Here is a 19280-nt window from a genome sequence, read left to right as displayed (position 1 = left end):
TGTGCTTCTTACTCTGAATAAGCACAGGACACTTAAGAAAATCCTCCAACTTCAAAGACAGGCAGGAATTAATCGGGGCCGGGGGGAGGGGGGTTGAAAAGTTGACTACAGATCAATCAGATGTAGAGCACCTTAAAAAAATTCAGACTGAATCACATTTCTAGCATTTTAAAAGGTTGCATCCTTAAAACAAAAATAGATTAATACAGAAAGTTCAAAGAATAGGAAGATCTTAAAAATATAATTGCTGGGGAAAAAAACAATTCAATAGAAGAGTTGGAGGATAAACTCAAGGAACTCTCCAAAAGGAAAAAAAAAAAAAAGAACAAAATAACAAAGAGATAGGCCATATGAGAGAAAAAAAAAGGGAATAAACTCAGGAGATCCATCCTCAGGAGATTCAGAGTGAAAAAAGAGAACAGAAAACACTGACTTTTGAAGAATCAAAATCTACCATCTACTATAAGTTGTTAAAGGTGAGGGACGTGAGTGTTGAAACTGAGTGCTCAACAAAAGAAGAATAAGAGTCCAACCCTTAAAAAAAAAAATCATAAGATCCCTAAAATACCAAGGCTAAAATTCTAAACAGTTTTGAACAGAAAAAATATTCCACTTTGAAAAAGACACACAATTATCAGAATAGAAGTTAGAGGCAATACAAATTTATTCAAAAGTTTGAGAGATGTTTTACAACCCAAAATTTTACAAAGACAAACTATCAGTATTGTGCAACGTCAAAATAAAAAATGTTTTGCAAAATGCATTTTCAAAAAAGTTCCCTAAAACACCTATTCTTAGAAAGTTACTTAAGGATGTTTTCCAGTAAAACAAGGCAGTAAATTAAGAGATATTCATGCAATTCAGGATACAGTGGCTCCATTCCAAAAAAAAAAAGCAAGCAATAAAGAGAAATTCCGAATGACAACTATGCAGCAGACCTGAAGATAACTGGTCGAGTTTGAAAGTGAACAGAAAATAGAATGAACTAGAAGAGAGATCTGCATACTGTTAAAAAAAATCTATATCTATAAATAACTTATAATAAAACATGTAAAAACAACTGAGGATATAAAAAAAAGTGAAGGAAGGTAGAAAGGAAGGAGTAAAGGAAGGGATGGGGAGAGGAAATAGACTAAAAAAGTAGAGAGTAGGAAAAAGCTATGCCAGAAAAAAATACATAATAGAATATTTTGTTCTGCCACAAAAAATATTTTATAGTCATTATATTGTATCTATAAATATAACTAATTCAAAAAAAATAGTAAAATAACTATATTGAAAAGATGGGGGGGGGGGGGAGGAGGAAAAAATGGAAGAGTTAAAGGCTCATCTTTACCATAAGAGCAAGTCAATGCATAATGTTTAAAACTGATGAATCAATTAATATAATATATAATACCAGAAGACATGGGTAAAATAAATATGGGAGCAAGGCTAGAGAGTGAAGGAAGAATTAGGCAGGGAACTATCATTCCTGTTTACATCTTTTTATACAATTTGATAATTTTAACCATGAGCATTTATTACTTTGATTTAATTATGTTTAACTATCAAAAGGTATAGATAATAGTTCCTTTTATTCCACAAAGCAAGTTTTGCATGTAGAGATAAGAAGGTTTGAGACACTTTTGGATCCCCAGAGAGAAAGAGATGAGTTACCATGGTAACTCTGTGACAGTGAGTGGAGTGTGTTATAAACACCCAGATAAGGGCAGTGGCATTACAGATTTAGAGAACAAAGGGCCACATTCAGGAAAATGATAGCTAGGCACCATGAGAACTGTCTCAGTCAGGGCAGTGGGCTGTTGTAATGAACTAGAAGACAAATGAGAACAAGCCAGATTTCCTTGTCTCTTTGGAGTTGGCAACCACTGATATTAGTGAGGTTTAGCTTCTGCTTAAGGTTATCAATATCTAAAAAACAAACCCAAACAGAATTTTTCTTATGTGAATAGTTCTGGTAATGTGATCAGTGCCCTGAACATTTTTATATAAACAAAGGCTTCCCATCTGTCAGCTTGAATAATGATAATAATCACTAATGTTAACTTAGAACTATTTTTGTACACTGACAACTTTAGAATTACCAAGTATTTCCTGTACTGTATTTCACCTGATTCACAAAACAACTCTAGGATATAGATAATGCAAAGTACTACTGCAATCACCCCCTTTTTATAAACTTGTACAATTTACACAGCTAATCCTATATTATAAAAAGCCTGTGGTTGTGACGCCCTCACGCCGTAACGACGGATCACCAGGAGGCTGCGTGCGCAGCAGGCGCATGCGGGTGGGTGGGGCTGTGTGCGCAGTGAGGCACACGTGGGTGGGTGGGAACTTGACCTGTGTCCCCGTGGCTGCTGGGAGGGACTTGACCAGAAGGTGCATTGGGGGGGTCCTGCAGCCACCTCGGGGTCACAGCAGTCCGGGACTCAGGGGAGTCCAGAGCTGCACCAGTGGGGGCTTGACACTGCGTCCCTGTGGGTGCCGGCAGGTCTGGGTCTTGCGCTATTTCAAGGCACGCAATAGGTGGGTGGGGATGCATGCACAGCAAGGTGCATGCGGGTGGGTGGGGACTTGACTCTGGGTCTCACAGTGCTGGCAGGACTTGACGCTGTATCCCCGTGGGTGCCATCCCAGACTCTGATAGGAGGGAGGAGGGAGCCGGATACCCGCACCCAGGACTTGGCGAATAGTGATATTAACATATTTCTTATAATTAATTCCCTTTCAATGTGCACAAATTCGTGCACCAGGCCACTAGTTAAGTAATAAGGACTCTTGAATTCCACTGTCTACCCTGATTCCAAATCTTACAATCAATTCCTGACATCACATTTCTGAACTATAGGCCAACCTATGAACTGGTGTTAACTGACTGCCCACACACAGGGACACCACGAATTGTGTCCAACAAACCCAAAGGCAGCCATCCAGGTATCATTAGGAGCTGACTTCCAGTCCTCCCACCTCCCACCAACTCTACAGATCACGTGTGAGCCTTTTTATAATTTGTACAAAGGTACCAGTTACAATGGGGAAGCCTTGCCCACATGCACAGATTACCAAGTTTACCACCCACCTCTCTCCTTTATTGTTTTCCTCTAACTCTCCCCAGCCCTTGCATAGACCATCAAATGGAAATCCTCTTATTAGCTTCTATTTCACAAGGAAAGATACATCAGATCCATTCATTCATCACAATAAACATGACATAAACAACCAGGTGTCAGCTGCTGTTCTAGGTGCTGGGCACACCCTGGTTAATAAAGGCCCTGATTTCATGGAGTTGAAGAAACATAATGAATGAATGAATGAATGTACAAGAAAAACATCAGAAGTGATAAGTGTAATAAAGAGAATTAAAATTAGTTGATGTAATAGTGACTGATCAGCTGATTTAAATTGGGGGATCAGGAAAGGCTGCTCCAGGAGGTGACATTTAAGTAGATGTTGGAATGACAGAAAACCCACCAATGGGACATTAAGGAAAAGATGATTCCAAGGAGGAGGACAGCTCAGGCAAAGCCCTGAGGCAAGAACAGTGAGACAGGAGAGGTCAAGCAGGCTGTGCAGTGTGGATGGGGCGGGTACTGGTGGAGGAAGCTGGAGGGTAGGCAGGGGCTACCTGCAGCTACCTGTGAGCCAGGCAGGGAGTCTGCATTCTATTCTAGGTACAGTTGCGGCGGGGGGGGGGGGGGGGGGAGAGAAGAAGGGGAATAACAGGATCTGATTCACCTTTTACATAGGATCCTTCTGGATGCTGTGTGGAGAATGGAATTTAATGGGGCAAAATGGGAAGCTTCCAGTCCTAAAGGAGACTTGGGGTTAGGTATAGAATGTCTTGTGTTCACAAAGCAGGTGAACTGCTCAGCCTGCAGCAAAGACCAAGGATAAGAGGCCTCTTCGAGGGTTTGTATAACTTTGCTTATTACAGAAGAGTGATCATGTCTAACAGGTGCTGAATGGTTTCTGTCTCCCTTGTCTGCTTTCTGTGACGGTCCCCTGGCTTCCCCATGTTCTCCACACAGCATCCAGACGGATCCTTCGTAAAAGGTGAATCAGATCCTGTTATTTCCCTTCACAGACTATGTTGTTCAGGTGCCTCAAGCCCACTTCACAGCACATACACAGCTGACTGTTCCCTAGACAGTGAGTCCTCTGAGGGCTGTCCCTGGTCCTAGTCATCTCTATGCCCCTAATTACTTAACACAACACCTAGTACTTTATGAAAGCACAATAGTGTCTGGTGGGTGGATGCATGCTTTATTTTGGGGGCTGTGTGAACCCTCTTTTGTCTCCAGAAGTCAAAAGGATAAAATGATGCTAGAAATGTACATTGCAAACAGGACTCCCCAAGCCCTGGTCCCTTACCTCTTAGGTGAGTCAGGATCGAAGCAGGTCTTGTGTACGTCGGCCACCTCGGGGTCACAGCAGTCCCCGTCATCAAAGTCGTTCAGCATGTTGTTGCACTCCATGTGGCAGAGCCCATCCCTGCGGTTCCAAGAGTAGCACCGGCCCTGTAGGCGGCAGTCGCCCCCGTCATAACCCGTGAGTGGGTGCTCACACTCTGGGTCACAGTGGTCATTGCCGATCTTGCTGGGCTCACAGTTGATGAGCACAGCACGGTGGCGCAGGGTGGAGTTGTGGACCTGGTAGACGCTCAGCTGCCAGGTGATGTTGTAGCGGCCAAAGGCTTCATTGAGCACCTTGTGCTGCCGGCTGATCTGCTCGTCAGTCACGGTGGGGTTCAGTCCCTCATCGTTGCAGATGTTCACCACCTGGTAGCGGATCACCTTCTCTCCCCGAAGAGGCCAGTGCCCATTGTAGTGGGAGATCAGTTCTACATTGTCACATGCTGTCTTCCCACAAAGCGGGGGCTGCAAAGGTGACACAATCTGCGGCTCTGGCTCATAGCCCCGGAGAACCTCAAGCCGTGGGTACTTGTCGTCTCTAAAGGGGGCCCATTGGTGTTCCAAAGGCTCAAAGCTGGCTGTCAGTATCAGAGTGGTCAACTCCTCCACCTCACTTGGATGCTGAGGACTGTGCTGGAGGTGGCTCTGTGAAAGGGCCGTTGACCAGAGAACCAGTGTGCCCAGGTGTCCACGGAAAGAATGCCCATTCTCAGAGCTATCCCCCCCCAGGAGCAAAGAACGGCATGATGCCATGAAGGGGCTGTTAAGGGGACCAGACTGGTCTAGACTACTAGCCACCTGAGTGCCATCCACATACAGGGCCATACGCAGTCCATCATAAGTAGCTGCCACGTGTGTCCATGTGCCTGGTTGGTAGCGACTGTGGCCAATCACAATGGTGGCTTTCTTCACGCGGTCGGTGCGAAGAGAGAAGAAGAAGCGAGCGTCTCGCCTTCCTGTGTCCTTCCCTGAGTGGATCCCCAGGGCCCAGCCCTTGTCACTGACAGTGTGGGAGCAGTTATCAAACACACCTGGGAAAGAAGGAAGAATCGAGGGGAGAAATACCAGATACAAAGGGGGATGGAGAAAGGGAGAAGAAAACCCATGTGAATAGCAAGAATGTATGGTTTTTTAAATTAAATTTATTGGGGTGACATTTGTCAACATGAACATACTGTATTCATGTATAAGTTTCTATGTTACAAGATCTGAATATTGTACCATGTGCTCACTACCCAAGAATGTAGGTTTTTAATGGGGGAAAAATTAAGTGATACAAATTCCCCACCTGAGATGCCCACGCAGTATCCCATATCAAGCCATTCTGGTAATCTCTGTGCCTAAAAGGAATCTGAGTTGAGATTCCATCACATTACACTCATTTTGGTATTTTAAAACAACCAAATCAGAAGTTGTAAAGGGGATGTCTAATGCAAGAGACAACCATCTGTAGAACTTTGTCACAGATGCTCCTTATGCTACTTTGTGTCCATGCCTTCTCTCCCTGATCCTTGTCCCCTTCCTTTTCCTCAAAGCCATGAGGACAGTCACAGTTTTTACAAAAGTCAGTAATTTCCTACCCCCTCAAAAAGTAATTTTTTCTATTAAATACTGAAATGATGATTTTCCTGGAGAAAATAAGGAGTTGGTGGATAAGGGAGTCCCATCAGAGAAGACTGTAATGTCCCAGACATCATTCCCAGCCTGCTATTCTCTCTAGTGTCTAAGGGCAAGGATGCCCACCCACAAAGAACAGTTGCTTCCAAGAGTAGGAAAAATGGAATTGCCCCCATGGTCCTTGCCTGAAAACTTAAGTCAAGTCAATAATAAGAATAACTATTCTAGAACCGATGGTGCCCACCATACTACAGAGATAGATGAAGATCCTCACCACAGACTACCTTACCACCTTGCTCAATGTAGGCACAAGGCTATTAAGTTCAACTGCATAAACAAAGGAAGGACTACCTGCAGATAACCTGGCAGCAGGAAAGAGTAGGAAGTTCAGATACATGAAGGCAGTTTGGAGCCTTAAATGTTTCCATCTTTGGTAATGAACCCAGCAATCTCTTCTAATACATAACTCCATTCCTCTAATCTGAAGGATATGAATGGAGAATCTTTTGATTCTCTTCTCCCTCAGACAAACACAGATTTAGCTCCAACATTGAATCTATAACCTGAAAGCTCCGAGCTCCACCCCTCACTGGTGGAAAGAGAATCATGCTTGTTCCCTCTACTAAATCACACAGGGTCCACATTTTATCTCACTGTCACACTCCTCCTGGAATTAGTAATTTCAGTTCATCACACATTTACTGGACTGCCAGACATAGACACTTTTCTCAGAGTTGAAAGAAAAGGTGGTCTTTGCCCGTTAGAAGTCTCAAGGGGAAGTGAGAAATATAGAAGAGTACTTCAATATAACATCAGAACTTGGATCAAGGGACACATAGGTGAGTGAAAACAGAGCCAAATCTCAACCCACAGATCAGAGGGTTTGCTGTGTGGATGAGATCCAAACATACTTTTGAGGAGTGCATAAGAATTAGGCAGGCAAAAGGATTACAGAAGATATTCCACACAGCAGAAACAGTATGAATGAAGGTACCTGGGGCAATACAGGTCAAGCTAGGTCTTGTATAACATATTAAGGGGGTTGTACCATATAATACATGAAGGTTTTTCTATTGCTGTCAAATACCTCTGGCATCCTGAGAGTACGCAGAGTAACTGTGGCAGGAGACATCCCATAGTTGTTGGCCTTGCCCTGAACACAGGGTCCAACTGCAATTAAAACATCTCAGAAACTTTGCAGATGGACAACTGTGGCACAAGAAGTAAATGAACACCACAAAAGCACCCCTGCACTTGTTCAGTAGATAGTCATGAAGCAATACCAGCTGCCAACCTAAGTACTTGGAGCCAGGGATTTGTATAGTGATTGAATGTTTGTTTGACATCATGGAGAGTTCAGTATAGGTAGAATATGAAGCTTAATAAATAACTACAATAAAATATGCTGGCTGTTGCAAGTAGAAGTGGTTATGAACCTCTTTATTAAAATATGGACAAAATGCGGCAGAAACTCTCCCTAAAGTTACTAAGTAAATGTCAACTTGCTGGCACTTATCCATTCTGTAAATAATTTTACTCCTAGAAGAAACCCACTCCAAAATCTGCCCATGGAACTGGGGCTATCTTGATTACCTGCCAGACTGTCTGAGAAGGTTAGGAAGACCTAAACCCAAAGGATTCTAAGAGATATGTTTAGATAATACCAGATCAAAGGTTCTGCCAGTTTACCCAGAAACATTTACTCTACAATTCCTTAGAACCTGCATTTATATGAAATGCCCACTTCAGCTGAATCTTCTAAACTGGGACACATAGTGTTCTTTTTATAAATATTTTTCCCTTCACTTCTTAGCATGTAATGATATCTCCCATTTGAGCTTTCCAAAGCAATCTTGTATGAACTATCATTTAAGAAGTGAAGCTATCCAGTGAGCTATGCAAGATTATCATCACCAGCATCATGATATAAATGAAGATAATACCAAGGTTCTGAGAGGTCTGGTGTCAGGCTGTGTGCAGAGAGAACCAAGGTGTCATGATTCTGAACCCAGGAAAGTTTTCTATGGTGAGAAGAACATAGTGCATGGTGGTTACAAACAGGACTCAGCCTCAAGCTCCAATCCCTAGTCTATCACTTGCATGCCATGTGACCTCAGAAAAATTGTATCATCTTGCTGAGTCTCAGTTTACTCACTTGCAAACTTTATCTGTAAAATAGAATTTGTCCATCTCTGGTCTGCTTTCAGCATCCTTCAAACATAAGCTGAGATCACAGACCCCTCGTGAGGTTGCTATGAGAATTAAATAAAAGAACACATGTGGAAGATCTCAGCCTAGCACCTGACACAAAGTGATTGACAAACATTAACTATGATGCTTAGAAGGCCTTTGAGAATGAGATATCTAAGGGAAAAATCAAATTAGATATAAAACAAGTGTTTCACTGATTTTTATATTTAATAACTGGTCCTCTGAAGAAAAAAAATTGTCCTGATTTGCAGCATTTGCCAATTTCTACAGTATAAATGCTCCCCCAATGGTCAATTTTCAGTTACCAATATTATGTCACTGAACAGGGGGTTTGGAAGATGTGCATCTTTGGCCCTGGTGAGCCAGTTTGAGCCAATCCCACCCTGTCAAGATTAGCAAGGAAAGCAGATGCAGGAGGCCATTGTCTCCTTCTCCCTCTGACTATTAAAGGACATGGGGCTGCTTTGCTGAGCTAGGCAAGATTATCATCACCAGCATTATTATATAGATCAGTGGTCGGCAAACCGCGGCTCGCGAGCCGCGGTTTGCCAACGACTGATAGAGTTGAATATACCAAGGCTCTGAGAGGTCTGGTGTCAGGCTGGGTGCAGAGAGAACCAAGGTGTCATTATTCTGAGCCCAGGAAAGTTTATGTATAATTTAAACTCAGATTATGTATAATTTAAAAGAGATAAATGTGACTTCAAGACTTCCTATAAAGCTACAGTAATCAAGACAGTGTAGTACCAGTGAAAAAATCTACAAATGGATCAATGAAACAGAACAGAGAGCCCAGAAATAGACCCTCATAAATACAGTCAACTGATCTTGGACCAGGAGCAAAAGCAATACAAAAGAGCAAAGGCAATCTCTTCAATAAATGGTGCTGGAACAACTGGATATTCACATGTCAAAAAAAAAAAAAAAAGAATGAATCTAGACAGAGATCTTGTATGCTTCACCAGCATTAAATCAAAATGGATCATTGACCTAAATGTAAAATGAAAAACTACAAAACTGCTAGAAGACAACATAGGAGAAAACCTAGATGACATTGGATGTAGTGATTCCTGTTTAGATACAACACCAAGACACAACCCATAAAAGAAATCACCTGTAAACTGGACTTCACTAAAATTAAAAACAATGCTAAAGACAACACCAAGAGTACTAGAAGATAAGCCACAGACTGGGAGAAAATACTTGTAAAGGATACATCTGATAGAGGACTGTTATCCAAAATACACATAGGACTCTTAAAACTTAACAGTAAGGAAACAAAAAACCCAATTTTAAAATGGGCCAAAGGCTATAACAGATACTTCACCAAAGAAGATATACAGATGGCAAATCAATTTATGAAAAGATTCTCCTCGTAATATGTCATCAGGGAAATACAAGTTAAAACAATAGGATACTACTACACACCCATGAGAATGGCCAAAAGCCAGAACACTAACACCACCAAATGCTGGTGAGGACGTGGAACACAGGAACTCTCTTTCATTGCAGGTGGGAATACAAAATGGTATAGCCACTTTTGTAGACAGTTTGGTAGTTTATTTAAAAACTAAACATACTCTTACTATATGATCCAGCAATCACACTCCTTAGTATTTACCCAAAGGAGTTGAAAACTCTGTCTTCGCAATAACCTGCATACATGTTTGTAGCAGCCTATCCACAATTGCCAAATCTTGAAAGTAAAAAGATGTCCTTAAGTAAGTGAATGAATAAATTAGCTGTAGTACATCCAGCCAATGGACTATTATTCAGTGCTAAAAATAAATGAGCTATCAAGCCACAAAAAGACATGGAAGAAACATCAATGCACATCACTAAATGAAAGAATCCAATCTGAGAAGAGTACATACTGTATTATTCCAACTAAATGGAATTCTGGAAAAGGCAAAAGTATGAAGACAATAAAAAGAGCAGTGATTGCTAGGGGTTTGGGGAGAGAGATAAATAGGCAGATCACGGCATTTTTAGGGCAGTGAAAATCTGTATGATATGTCATCATACTTTTGTCCAAACACACAGAACATACAACAAGTGTGGACCCTCAAGTAAACTATGAACTTTGGATGATTATGATGTGTCAATGTATGTTTAATCTTGGTTTAAAAATAAATTACCATTTTGGTGAGAGATCTTGATTATAGGGGGGGATATGCATGTGTGGGGGCAGGGAGTATCTAAAAATCTCTGTACCTTCCTCTCAATTTTAGTGTATAGTTAAAGCTGCTGTAAAATAAAGTGTTTTTTAAAAAGTGGATTTTGAGCCTTCAAATGTCTTCCTGAGCGCCCAGTGACCAACTATGCCTGAGAACAAAAACCTGTTCCTCCAAGACTTGCCTGTCAGCATCCTTCATCTGCAAACTGGGACCACAGAGCAGCCTGCATGCTCGTCCACACACTGTCATGAGGGTCCCTAGCCCTGCTCCCTTAACTCCATCAAGTAGGAGCAATATAGCCTTTGACTCAAAAGAAAAAGTACCAAACGCCCACCTTGAGGAGACTTCTACTTCTTTTCAGTCTAGCAGAGTAAAGCTGACAAAACCAGTGCAGCCTAAGCCAACACACTATATGTGGTCAAAGTCAGCTTATGCAACATTGAGATTTTATCACTTTGGATATACATGTGAGCCACATTCTTGGGTGGAACAGAGGGACCAGATCATCAATATGATTTATGAAATCACTCAACACCAAACTGAACTGTGATAGCCCATGGGTTAGAAAAAAATCAGATCCAATGATGTAACTGGAAAAATGGTAGTGGTACCAAAGCCAAACATTTGGACCGTGTCATATTAAAACTTCAAGAGTCATTCTTTTCCCTCTTGCTTGAAACTGGCTTCCATTATGTATTGATGTTTACTAAATTTAAAATTATTGTAACACCTTCTCTTGTATCTAATCTAAGTTTGGAGAGAAAGGAATATAAATGGAGGAAGAATAACTTGTTCATTTTATTCCTGAGCTCAACTCCAATACTCATAGTTGGAGACCCGGGTTAGCTTAACAGAGCTCTATACTCACGTGGGTCTTTGGGAAAAGTCATTTGGATGCAGTTCTTTACTATTATGAATTGCCAGCATTTGGAATTAATAAAGTTTATGTCCCTCAAGGAGAAAAACCTTCTCTCAAACTGGGCTACAGTCTCCCTGCGTGATTATGAAAAATTCTATTAATGGTAAACATGATAGCTAGAGTGTTACAAACTCTTTGATGGGGAAATATTTCAATGTGGCCCCTGGGGAATAGGGACCCTGCTTGTTTCTATATCATGGGTTCTTTCTTTGCACTCATGAGGTAGGCTGCTCATGCAAAGAAGAAATGAAGAGACTTAAACCACATTTTATTAAATGTCTTCCATGCTGGACAGGTGTCACCCTATGAAATCCTCCCATGAATGTATCAGCTGAATTGTATATCCTCAATCCAAAACACTGAGGATCACAGACGTGAAGCAATTTGTCCACAGTCTTACATCTGTGAAGGGCCAGAAACTGGGATCAAAATTAGATGTGCTCTTTCCACTCCACAAAAATACCTCAAATACCAAGACATACATTGTCAGTTGTTGTTTTGGAGCAAGAACAGTAAGGGCTGCTGAGTGTGGCATTAACCAAATTGAAGGTGACTGGGATCTGACTTTGGAAATAATGTACAGCTAACGTCCACACCTGGAAATGGTTTGGAGATAACAGACTGGCTAGCACAGCAGCAAATATGTCCATGTTGGCCAGCACCTAAATGGACAGCCTGCCACCTGAGAGTGGATAAAATTTCTGGGTGGTCCTGGAGGGTTTCCTGTGACACATACACTCGGTAATCAATTCCAGGACCCCAAAGGGAAGGGGGAGCCTCTTATCCCAAAGCCAGGGCCATGGCCCAAGGTGGGAGGGAAGCTAAAGTGAGGAGCACTCAACTGAAAACTCCCTTCCAAGCCAGTGGCTTCCATCTCCAGTTGTTGTTTTCTTACTGGGTATGTAACTAGCAGAGTAGGACTTCGTGTTAGAGGAGGATGTAATAAAAAGGGAAGTGAAATGGTCCAGACATGAGCTCTTCCCACCCACCTCTCAACAGATCCAATCCAACTGCTCTGATTGTTCACTCCTTCTCCACCAGACATCCCTCCTCCCGACTAGAATATTCTGTCAATTGGTTGTGACAGAATGGAGTCTCCTGGCCACAAGGCCCCATAGAGGGAATTAGGTTTCAGCAGTGCTCCTGGTATCATAATGAGAAGAAAAGTGTGTTCACTCCAGCAGTTATATAAGTCAATATAAAGTGTGAGAGAGAAAAGAATCTTCTGAGAACTGTCAGGAAGCAACCTGTTCTTGGAATTCTTATTTTATGGAAATAACAAAAGGGGGGAAAGAGCCACCTCGTACTCTCTTCTTCTTTAAAGCAGAGGAGTATCCGTGTTTCAGGAACATTATGTGAACTTATTTCAGAGTGATGAAATAAATAGAAAAAATAAAAAAATGTTCCTGAGAGGCTATGTAGGCCCAATGCTGAGAAAGATGCAGGGTGATGTCCTCCTCCCTAATTAAAACCCTGCTCTCTGGTCAACACATCACTTCCTGACAGCAACACTCCAAGTACTGTCTCAGCCCCGTAAAAGGTATCATAGTGCTCCATTTGTCTGAAATACCTCCCATCCATGGGTATGACCTTCAAAGGTTAGCTGAAGTTTCACCTTGCCCTTCTTTGACCGCCCTTGTCAAAGTGGTCTTTGCAGTTTGCTGAGCCTCATGGTGCAGCTGATATTTCTTTGTTTGGCCAAGCAACTAGAGAGTTTCTTGGTGACAAGAGCCTGCCTTAGGCAGCTGTGAATTTTGCACACAATCAAGGAAGGAATTGGTTCTAGCTCCTGCATTGCACCCACTCTGCTCCTGACATCAAAATGACTCCCAGAGGAACATCTCCCCCTGGTCTTGAAGGAACCCCAATAACCCTGCAAACTGGGTCTGGCCTAGAGGGATGATGCAGGGGAACCAAGCATTCTCTTCACTGTGCAGCTGCAGGTGCTTGGGCTTTCCCTGATGTAAGTTGTGCTTTTCCCATCCGTCACATAATAAGCTGCTTCCTTCTGGATCCCACACACTTGGACTAGAGCACACCTGGCAAAACTTGCTGAGAACTTTCCTTGGGCAAAGCGCCATTCTGGAGGGAACACCCACACATGGCAGTGTCTCACAGAGGAGATTGTTTAACAACAAGCCAAGGTAGAAGAGAAAGCCATGGTCCAGACAGAAATGCTGCCCTTAAGACAGACACAGCCGTGGAACCTCACTTCCAGGAGAGTCCACCGGCTGAGCTCTCTACTCCTCTGGGAGCATTCATGTTGGGAGTGAGAGTCCTGCTTCTCCAAGAAGGCCCATGAGCTCCCAGGAAGGTGAAGTTCTCTTCAACAAAACAGAGGAGTCACGCACAGTATCATCAGCTCTGGTAACTAAAAAAACATGCTGTGTGGTGCAAGTTTGCTTTTAGGAGGAAAATGAGCTTAAAACAGGGCCAGGTTAGGTCATGAGCATAAATCAACCTGCTACAAGGCACGGTCTTTTCCTGGGATATTATGCCTGCGGCCTCCTCACACCACACGTGGGTCTGCTGCCTTCTGCAGAACTACTTACCCAACACTCCACCCCCCAGAGAGAGCACCAGGCAGGGGAACAAAAGGACTGAGGAGGAGGAGCTGGGCCATCCATCAAAGACCAGGATCTGGCGGTGAGCAGGGCTGTGTCAGCAGGAAGAGTGGGAGAGAGTGAACAAAGGCCAGGGAGGTGTTTTCAGCTGTTCTAGATAACTCTCCTTCAAGACAGGATTAGGCTCAACCTTTCATCTGGGAGCCCAAGCTTTCACAAATTAGAGCACAGAGTGGGGCAAAGCTCCTGGGAATGCTTCACTTACATCTTCCCAGCACATTTTTCAACCTCTCCTCACAGCGCGCAACTTTCCTTGTTGTCATGCTCTCATCACGCGCCAGGATGACAGGAATCAGCATGGGTATTTCCCTAGCTTTCCGAAGGCCACTGTGCTGAGAGGCACTGAGGTGGGGTTGCAGGGGTGGGATAGGGCCTGAGAGAGCAGGGAAACTCAGAGTGGTGAGTTCTCAGCATTGCCACGGACCTGGAATAAGTCGGGGGCAATGGGAGCCTCCTTCCTAAGGAAGCTTCCTTGATCACTGCAGCAAAAGCAACATGGCCTGAGGCATTGGTCACCCATGGCCTGAGAAAGTAATCCACAAGGGTCAGAAAAGAACAACCTGCACAGCCCACCTGGAATGCTAGTGTGCCTTACATAGCCCGGACAATGCCTTCAGGGGGCTCAGGAGGATCTGCCAGGACAATCCTGCCTTGTTCCCAGACTCTCCAAGACTGGATCCAGACCTACAAATGGCCAAGTGGAGCCAGCCCAGCAGCCAACAGAGAATCAAAAAGGTGGTTCGTACTATCCTAGCTGTGGAATAAGATCCATTAGGTCAACCAAACTTGATAACTCTATAATCTTGAGTAACATTGAAAAATTAATTTTCCATATCTTACTTTTCTCATCCATAACATGGAGGCAATAGTACCTAATTTATAGGGTTTGGAGAAGATTAAATTCACACAGGTAAAACAATAAAAAGAATGCTTAGCACATATAAGCACTTAATATTATTATTCATTGCTAATACTATCATCATTTTGACATATATAGACCTTATCTCTTCAAGTGTATTATAAACTCCTTGAGAACAGGTAAGCCAGTCTTACACTTCCCCCAACTTTCACTATATCAAGGCCAATGTCTTGTGCATGATAGGACTGATAATTCACCAATGAATTAAATCCACAAGAGGCAGTTAGAGCTGCCAAGAGCATCCTCCCAATTGACAATGATCCTCTAAAAACTCCATTCCTCTAACAAAGAAGAACCCTTGTCTGGTAAAAAGCAATCCCCTCCCCATCTCCCTCCTACACCTTTCACTCTCCAGAGTCAAGACAGCTAGTGACCACAGCACCCCCTATAGGAATATGTTGGCTTTCCACTTCTTCCTACTAAGGATCTAGAAGAATCAAGAACAGTTATCAGACTTCTGCCTCCTCCCCCCAGTCCTGGGCAATTTCCCTTAGAGTTGTACTTTGTGATCCATTCCAGGGAGGGAGGAAGAAAGGGAAGAGAAGAAGGGAAAGAGAGAGGAAGGGAGGGAGGGAGGAAAGAAGGAATGAAATTTTAAATATGTGGATTTTTTTAAATGTCATTTCAACCATTTTTAATAACCTTAGAGAGCAGTATGAAATTTCCTGAGTATTCAACAAGCTCTGTGGATCCTGTAACTATGGAAGTCTATGAACAGCTTATCAAGGTCCAATGGATAAACAACTATGGTTTCGCAGAAGGAACATCTGGGATGTGAAAGGTGTGGGCTGGGCTGCTGAGCTGCCTGCAGGCTTCTCTATCCATCTGATCTCCCTCCTTAACAGCAATGGGAAAGCATGCCCTTATTCCAGCAACATAACAGAAAGACTATAAACCCCCAAATGCAGAAGGTAGGTTGTGCATCAGCTAAGACAGCAGTATGAAGCCCCATACTTTAGAGCCTAGAATACTTTGAATTCCGTAACCTTGATAAGACACCTTAGTGCACAGCACAGGCTGGTCCCAGGAGACACCCAGAGCAGGATGCCAGCCCCTCCTCCACAACCTCACCCACCTCTAGCAAGGTTCCCTCTGAGAACTGGCTTGTATAGCTTCAGCTAAGCAACACCAACACCAATTTCCTGTTTTTTTCCTTTCCTCTGCCAAATAAATAATTTTGAGATCCCTCTCAGAAGTTTTCTTTGGCACTTTTTTTACCAGGTACAGTTCACAGAATCAATGCTGCCCTAACAAGACGTGTTTAAATAGTGTCCACTGTACACTTCATGGTGTGGAGGTATCGCGGGAATCTTGTTTAAAGTAGTGCGAACAAGATCCTCTCACAATGAAAACAACCTCCCAACTGGTCACTCAGTTAAGGTCAGATGCTTGCCTATCAGGTTTTCTTAAAGTGAAATAACATATGACTTTCACAGTGTTTGGATCCGTGCAATGTGTCTCCTATTCACACAGTGAGAATGCACTGCCTGTGTTTACTTAGTAATATCAGAACATTTTGGCCTCTACTATGTGGTCACAAATAACCCAAGGGGATCCTGACTGCTTTCGAGGAAGCAAGTGATACCTAGGGACCCCACAAACCTAAATACTCTGCCAATCAGAACCTAAAGGCCCAGAGTCCCTTTTTCCACCAGTTTCAAAGTCTGAGAAGAAACCAGAGAGAATACAGGGCATCCATTCTCAACTTGAACCCAAGTGAGTCTTCGGAGCCCAGTGTTCAAAGAGGACACTTAATACTAACCTCTGAGTGAGAAAGTCAAAGAACAAGGAAAATAGGTGGTCTGATTAATTGATGTTTCAGGTTAAAGGAGAACTAAAGTCATATTTTTTCCTTTTCTTTTTTTAAATATATTTTTATTGATTTCAGAGAGGAAGGGAGAGATAGAAACATCAATGATGAGAGAGAATCATTGATTGGCTGCCTCCTGCATGCCCCCTACTGAGGATGGAGCCTGAAACCTGGGTATGTACCCTGAACGGGAATCGAACAGTGACCTCCAGGTTCATAGGTTGGATGCTCAACCACTGAGCAACCAAGGCCAGGCTTCCTTTTCTTATTGGAAGTCTTTAGAAAGTGTTTTCTACTGCTTTCCAATAAGAGATGTAAATTAATCAAAGGCGACCTGGAAGTTTTGAAATAAAACCAAGTTGGAAACCAAGAAACTTGGGACATTGTCCCAGCCTGTTGCTATGTGATGTCTGGGAAGTCCTATTCCCTCTCTGGGCCTCATGGTCCCATCTGTGAAGGAGAGACTGGCTGGGCCAGGTGGTCACGAGGCCATGCTGTTCTGATAGTCTGTGCCTGGGATCTCTAGGCTCACCCTGAAGGAATCCAAGGTTCTTGTCCTTCTGCAGCTCCTCGCTGTTTCACATCCTACAACAGTGGCCACAGAAGGTGGAGAGGACTGAGCTGAACCCACATCTCAATGGGCAGGGTTTGTTTCTACTAGATCCCTCTTTTGAATTCATCGTGTGCACCTAACTCCTAAAAAGTGGAATGACTAAAACACTATGGTAAGTTGAGGATACTGGTTCATTGGAATCCAGGGCATCGAGGTTTCACTACCAATAATTCTATGCTCAATCATATCACATAGCTATGCAAGCATATCCACACATAAGAGCTCATGAAAGAGAGATTTTGCATGGGCTGGGGACAGGGGAGGCCCTGGGGAGGAGGGACAGGACAGCCTTGGCCTGCTTGACTGGCAGTGACTTGAGAGCAAGGCATTGGGTCCTTCTTCTGCCACCACATCACCATGGAAGGATGGAAAAAGCATCTAACATTGACTGAACACATACCATGCACCAGGTACCAGGTATAGCTCTAAGCACATGACATTTATTAATTTAACTGTCACAATTCTATCAGGCAAGAATGATCCTTATTCCAGCATCACCGAGGAGGGGACTTCAACTTGCCAGGTCCGCACAGGGAGTAGAGGGCTCCAGATCCTGAATCCATAACCACTACGTTAAGAAAAAAATTTAGATGGATAAAAAGACTGAGGTAGACGACTTAAAGTGAGGAGACCGCTTGTACAGAGGCCAGGAATTGGTAGCAGGTGGGTCAGGTGGAGAGGAGAAAAAGACTTCCCTGACTCAGGAACACTGTTGACTCTGGGGAGTCAGAAGCAATCAAGTTCTATGTATAGAAGAAAGGGGCCAGATTATTCTCCATCCATGTATTCAACCTAAATGCCCACTCCAGTTAAGGCCCCATCTTGGGTGTGGGGTGATACATAGATGAATGGATCCAGAGAAGCACTCAGAAGCCTGCAGGCAATCAGAAGTCTTCTGCCTGCAGAAGGAAGTGGAAATAGAAACCACCAACAGTGGTGGACTAAGGACAAGGAAGGCTGCAAGTGAGTCGGCGGCAGGGCCGGGAGGAGAGGTCCTATAGGAGAAGTGGTAACAGAAGCACTGGGAACAGGTAGACAGGCAGTTGCCTTCCATGGCACATCTTTCCTAATTCCCAGACCTTGCTGTGGGCAAAGAACCAGAATGGGTGGAGCCACGTCCTTGGGCCTGCTCCTCTGTCATGGCTGGTCCTAGCTAAGGTATGGCCAATGACACCCTGCACTCTGTCCAAGGGCCCAGTCAGATTGCCACAACCAGGGAGGGAAGCATGCCCACGATTGCCTCCCTGCTCAGGATGTGTGCCATGGGCCGAATTAGAAGGATATTCTATTGTGCAATTATTTCAAATAATGAATGTGCCCTGAAACAAACAATGTCTAAAATAGACCTCTGCTGTGGTTAGTGTTTATTATTATTCTGCATAAAGTTGGAGTCTATTTCAAAAATAGTTCTTGAGTTCTTACTTTGCCCTCAATAAACATCTGTTAAAGAAATGAATTAGTGAGTAGGTTAAAAAATAAATTGAGCTAAGTACTACCTGTAAGTGTTTTATGTTAAAAGAATTCCATTCCCCCAAAAAAAGAACTTGGTGCTACCTGCAGAATTTGAAAAGAGCACAGAAAGCACAGAAGAAGTGAAGGCTGCCTGGCCTCCTCTTCAGATGGGCGAGACCAACCTTCCCCAGGTACATGTGATGTGGACCTTCGCCTGAGTAGATGGAGCCCTTTGCTGCAGTCAAGGACACAGAAGTGGGATTGAGAAAGAAGGGTTTAGTTGAGACAGGTTGGAGCCCTTCACTCCTTACTGCTCCTGCCCTAAAATCCAGAGACAGCTTCACACCCTGGATAAGAGCATGTACTCTAGGGACAGAGCCCTCAGGTTCAAATCATGGTACTGCATGAACCAGCTGTGTGACCCCGGGCAATGCCCTATTCCCCTCTGCTTCAACCTCTCCATCTCTCTCCTCGAGTTAATATTTGTAAAGTGACCACAATCATGCCTAGCACAGAGTAA

General features: G+C 43.4%; 1 protein-coding gene across 2 annotated transcripts in view; it reads right to left on the bottom strand.

The window, feature by feature from the left end:
* The window catches only part of PAPPA2 (pappalysin 2), a gene marked incomplete at its 5' end in the record, with an annotated part of 212529 nt that overhangs the window by 183810 nt on the left and 9439 nt on the right, over positions 1-19280 (bottom strand). For both annotated transcript variants that reach the window (XM_079762097.1, XM_079762098.1), the window contains one exon: positions 4378-5449. In XM_079762097.1, coding sequence (XP_079618223.1) covers positions 4378-5449 — 1072 coding nt within the window. The remainder of the gene's footprint in view (positions 1-4377; positions 5450-19280) is intronic.

Source organism: Cnephaeus nilssonii, assembly GCF_951640355.1.
Source record: "Cnephaeus nilssonii genome assembly, chromosome: 21".
Classification (NCBI taxonomy): Eukaryota; Metazoa; Chordata; class Mammalia; order Chiroptera; family Vespertilionidae; genus Cnephaeus; species Cnephaeus nilssonii.
This window is presented reverse-complemented; position numbering and strand designations above follow the sequence as displayed.